Here is a 6,140-nt window from a genome sequence, read left to right on the forward strand (position 1 = left end):
ATCGCGTATCTCTGAAATTAATGGACTTTATTTGCACAAAGTAAGGTTACGCTTTAATAACTCAAAGGTAATAGATAAAAAGGTTGCATACGCGCGCGAGTGCACCAACTAATTCCTAACTGAAAAGCAATAATCAGCTAGTGCGCTTATTATATCACGTAATCCCTTCTAATTTCTACATTTTTTTTTATTCGCTTGTGCATAACAGAAGCCGCTGTCAATACTCTTACGTGCAAACTATAAATATGGTGCATCGGCCGTTGGCGCCACTCTGTGTTGACGTGCCGGAATTCTTCCCCAAAAGACCGGGAACTTGGCCCATCGAGGATCACACGAAGCCACTTCAATTCTATCCCCCTACGTCCAACAGTCCTTATCATGATGAATTGTTCCCCTACAAGGGACATGTCGCTAACAGGAAAACCGTCACCCTGTACCAAGTAAAGTCAAAACTTACTGAAAAAACGACGAGGGACATTTCTTATCGAGCCTAGACTAACATTTTCGTTAAAAAAAAAAGGGACGATAAGTTTTGTCCGACAATGTCGATTGGTATTTTATGGTAGATTTTTTAGTATACTCTATTCTTGTTTGTGGGGAACTTAAAAATTGTCCCGTAATAATAGTGAATGTAATGGAATTTATGGAGCCGATATAAATCGTTAAAAGTCCATTGATAAAATAATTAAGTTCAAGGTTCATATAGAAATTAATTTTTCGTTTTTATCCTCGAATTAGACAAAATGTAATCTGCCAAATAAAAATATAACGAACAAATAGAAACTATTAGAAATAAGGTTTATTATAAGGAGTAGTTAATATATTGCGATGTTATCTTTAGTTTAATACTTCATTGTAATTAATCAAAGGAACATTACACAATCCTTATCGAAATTTACATTAAACTGCTTTACAATTTATATTTTCCAATAATTACGAACATTAATTTATATCCCATGCTTTCTTCACATTTCAAGAGAAGTGTGCTTTGACATTAATGATTATTTGTCTTACAACATTACAATCACTCGTTGTTTAATCTTTATATTTTAACTATCGGATCGATATTAAAAGAAAAAATATTGCAATTAATATTATTTTATACATTTTATATTTAAAAATTAATATTTAAATTAATATACTTATTTATACTTAATATTAAGATGATTATTTTTTAACTTCGATTTTGTAATTTATTATTTAAATAATTTTTAAGATATCCAAATCAATATTTTCAAATATTTTTAATGATAATCGAGAAAAAATTGAAGAAACATACTCATAAAAAAATATACTAAAATATTTTCACGCGTTACATATAGACAAATTAAATAAAGTTATTAAAATTTAATGAATAACTGTATCAAGATCAAGATTTATCAAATCTTACCACAATCTTAATTTTTACATATTCAATTTCGAATTCGAACTTTATTAAAATCTAATGGAATTTCATTCATTCGTTCACATAAATGTTTTACGTCATAATTAACATGTATTTTTCCTATATTTGAGAAAATATTTTATATTTTAAATGATGGTATAACAGTATAAATATTAATGACAAACAGTAAATTAAAATTAATTATAACATGTTTTACATTGCAAATTTAATGATTTAATTCATAAGTCAAGTTTGTTATCATCTCTTGGAACTTAACAAAGATACTAAATTTTCTTTTATAAGCAAAAAATATTTTATGTGCTGTAAGAAATGCCATTAAGCAGTAAGACATAAATGTTTTATTAAATATTCCATAAGCAAACTCTATAATTATATTCCTGTTATTTATTATATGTGATTTAAATTATGACTAATCATTTGTTTATTCATTCATTTTCGTAATATCAACTAACGAATTCTTCTATGATATTTCATCCGTGTGATTTTTAATTTGCTTCTTCTAACTAATAAATAAAAAAAAAAAAAAAAATTATAAGAATTTTTATTTATAACACCAATAATAAGCACTAAATAACAGACTGAATCGTTTTAATATAAAATATAAAAAGTTAATATAATTTCTCATTTAAAATAGATTTTAATTTTTTTTTTTTAATACATTCTCAGCTTATGTACAAAGTAATCCAACCAATTTCATTATAAAGGATAATTTAAAAAATAAATAATTCAATAACCATAATTTTCTTAATTTGTGAATAAGATATATTAATAAAATGAAAAAAAAAAATGTGGAGAACAATTATTTTCGATAAGCATGTGCAAATATTTTAAGGATAATTGTGAAAAGTAGATGAAATTTTAAATTATAAACATACAATTATATTATAATTAAAATTTAATATTTCAAGTGAGATAATTCTTTACAAATATCATAAATAAGTTTTAAACATGAAAAAAAAATTAATTATAAAACGAATGGATATTTATATTTTAAAATATATAACTATATTTTACTTAATAATTAATTCAATTACGTAAAAATAAAAATGGACGAGGCATTTAACTAGATTGAAATAGAAATATAATATAACGAAAATTCAATTGCTTCTTGATTGAAATAAAAGTTGAAAGATGATATACAATTACATTTTTGAAAAGGAAACTTATTATTCAGCGTAGAGTTATTAAAAAATTGAAAAAAGTATTTTTTTACTTGTCAGTTGATTTGTTTTTTGCAAAATCAATGAAAATTAATTAATTCAGTAAGAAATTTAATAATATCAGAATGCTAATACTTTGATATTTCAAATTTCCGATATAAAAATATTATGAAACAGACAAATGTAATTAATTACACATAAAAACTTGACGTAGTAAAGCTTTAAATAATAAAAATAAGAATAATATTAAAATAATATTTAAATATGCATATTAAGTATGAAATTATCAATTTAAATTCATAAAAATATATTTTTCATTAATGTTTATTGATAAATACAAATTGTAATAAAATTGTAATTTACATGGGCGTGTGTGTGTGTGTGTGTGTGTGTGCCTTTAATTAATAAAAATATTTCAATTTTCAAAATAATCCTTTTTTATAAATGAAAAAAATCTGTTTGACTTGGAACTTTAATTTATTGATAATTTCTGCAAATATTTGTGCTATTATTTTTCTATTATACAAACTGGAATTTAATAATTCTATAGTTATCGAATTCCATATTAATGATATGCTTTGCTTCGTAATACCTCAAAACTTTATATTATGTCTTATAAACTTTATATATTAGCCTTTTTAAATATAAAATTTCTTTCAATATAAGTAGTGGAGATGATGAAAATATTTAGAAACTTTTTTTTTAAAAAACGTTTAGTAGCATTGAATCGAAAAATATCTTCTTTTGATCATTATGCCATTTCAACACAATAGTTATATACTGCGGACACTACGAATTTCTTACATCTTATTGTAAAAATTATCCTTTGTCACTCTATGTACGATCAAATTTAAAACCATAGTTTTTAAAATATAACGAGTATTATTTATACATTACGTATAAGAAGCAGACTTTGATCTATTGATCTATGAGATGTTTCAATATTTACTCCCGCTCATAAGATAGCCACTATAAATAATAAACTTCTTTATTCTTTAATGATCCTTATCTACGCAATTGATAAAAGTCATAATATAGATCAGCGATAGTTAGCTTTAATTTAATATCATTTATATGGGGGCTTAATCCATCTAGATATTAAAAATTATAATGCCATATTTTATCAAAAATGTAACGAGTAAGCATTTTTAATATTAGTTAAAAAACATAAAACTGTCGTAAAATATTTATATTTAAAGAAAGATCATATAATATTATATCTATCGTTTTTAAATAAAATATCCCTTACAAATGTTCACTCGATTTTTTCATGTGAAACACACTACAAATTCACTCCATACAAAGTTCACTAGATTTCTTTCGAAACTCCATGGGCTGCGCATCTTCTTTGCTTTTTATCTATCATATTATAAAATACATTATTTTAAACAATATAATTAGTGATTGAGATAAGGTAAAGATATTAGATGATTATGCGAAAGTGAATCAATTGTAACTATATTACTATTTGCATACTTTATACATTTGCCAAATTACGTATGATTAACTAATTCTGAATGTAGAAATTTTAATATTTAATACTAATGTATAGCTGCTCTATTAACGAGTATTCTGTGTATAGATGAACTTTTTTACAAATTCAAAGTTACAAAAATAGTTAGAAGTATTGTGCCTATTAATAACAGTTATAAAACGAGACAAAATAGGTAAAATTATAAAATAGCTACAACAGGTCAAACTAATTTAATCCCGCCGTTAAGTATATTAAAACTTTATCAAATCATGAAATTTCCACCTGACACTATTCAATAATTATTAAGTCATAAAATTTTTATGACATTTCCTTAAAATGCAAGAATAACGTTTCCCTAAATGCAATAAACTATAAGTGAAAATATTCAAAATTACGAGGCACGAATGAATGAATAATTGTGATCAGTCGATTGGAATAAGTTTTATTGAGAAATAAACAATAAATAGCTAACAACACTATCAGCTTACTATAATGAGGAAACACAATTTTATTTTCTATTCGTCAGAATTTTTCATTCACCCGTGCAAACTATCCGAAAATGCAATTACTCTTTAAATTATTCGATTTCTTATTAAATAAGATGTATTTAAAAACAAAGAAAGTAGCAAAGTACGAATGTTGAGTGAAAGAAGCAAACAATGACTGGGAAGCTCAGGTTTATTACGACCGTAGTTAACTCACTGCTATAAGCTTTGTTGTAAAGTTTGAATTTCCAAAAGCTCGCCCGAAGTACCAAGAAGAGTAAGTAAGATAAGCCCACAACCACCTAAGTTCCCGCTATACAACATTCGTCCACTTCATGCACCTCTTTGTGCGCCTTCCCCTCGCCTTCCAACCGCTTACAAATTCAACGAATTCTATATTCCTCGTGAAATTCAAGCTCTCTCTCTCTCTCTCTCTCTCTCTCTCTCTCTAGGATATCTGGCAACCATACAATGAGCCTCCCGCGAGCTATGCGTCTTCTTTCTCGAAAAAAAAAAGAAGACTTCACAAAGGCCGATGTAGATGTTTTATATGTATAGTCCAAGATATCTCGAAAAACGCATTAGGCCTTTTAATATTCTGAAATTTTCTAAAACTTTCCTTCCCCGTAGCTTATAACATTCTTATTTGGCAATTGCGAGTGCTCGCTCGCTAGAGTGACTTGGGATGTTTTTGCAAAAGTCTCCCGACAGCCTTGAATAATAATGCTTAGGTGCCTTTGATGCACGTATTCCATGAAATATTAAATTCATAATTACCAAAAGATTTCCCTCACGGTAAATTTTTAACAAAAGAGAAGATAATATCAATATCAAAAAGAGAGAGAGATAGAGAGAGAGAGAGAGAGAGAGAGACAGACAGAGAAGAAAAAAATATACCAAGACAGACAGAGAAGAAAAAAATATACAAAATCTTTGTTGAATAGCCAATAAGTAATAACTTTAAGATTTTGCTTTTTAATATCAAAGTTAGGCCATTAGTAGAGTGGTTACGACTGACGGTGTTAACCTTCGTTAACGACGTAACTATATAACAATATGATAGGCTTAGCCACTCCTCGATAAAACTTAATTACGCGAAATAAAATGTAGCGCAAAAATTGCGTAGACCTTAACTCCCTTAACTCCTAAAAGAATTCGGATAACGTTCGTTCTACCAATTTAATGCCATCGTAGTTTCGTCAAATACGCCGTACAATCGACTCCATGCACCCAATAATAAAAATTTACGATTCGTGGCGTTATCCATAGAACACCCTGGTACCGATAATGCCAGCGCCGATAGTCAGCGCAATGGTGTGGCCAACTCAGGCTTGGAGTCAACGCATCTTACCGGGACCCATACAAATCCACCAGATACCGACGCCCGTGTCTACAGGCTCGCAGTCAATGACCATGCAGCAACAGCAACAGCAGCAGCAGCATCAGCATCAGCATCAACAGCAGCACCAGCAGCAACAGCAGCAGCAACAGCAGCAACAGCAGCAGCAACAGCAGCAACAGCAACAACAGCAACAACATCAACAACAGAAACAACAGCTACAACATCAACAACAGAAACAACAGCAACAACATCAACAGCAGCAGCAGCAGCAGCA

The 6,140-nt window shown here is 28.2% G+C and overlaps 1 protein-coding gene across 1 annotated transcript in view; it reads left to right on the forward strand.

The window, feature by feature from the left end:
• The first annotated feature begins 245 nt into the window (after positions 1 to 245).
• LOC105363677 (uncharacterized) overlaps positions 246 to 6,140 on the forward strand; it is a 52,081-nt gene continuing 46,186 nt past the window's right edge. Inside the window, exon 1 of the mRNA XM_011501428.1 lies at positions 246 to 440. Within this exon, the coding sequence (XP_011499730.1) occupies positions 246 to 440 (195 nt within the window). The remainder of the gene's footprint in view (positions 441 to 6,140) is intronic.

Source organism: Ceratosolen solmsi, unplaced genomic scaffold (genome assembly GCF_000503995.2).
Source record: "Ceratosolen solmsi marchali unplaced genomic scaffold, CerSol_1.0 scaffold3, whole genome shotgun sequence".
NCBI classification, from domain to species: Eukaryota; Metazoa; Arthropoda; class Insecta; order Hymenoptera; family Agaonidae; genus Ceratosolen; species Ceratosolen solmsi.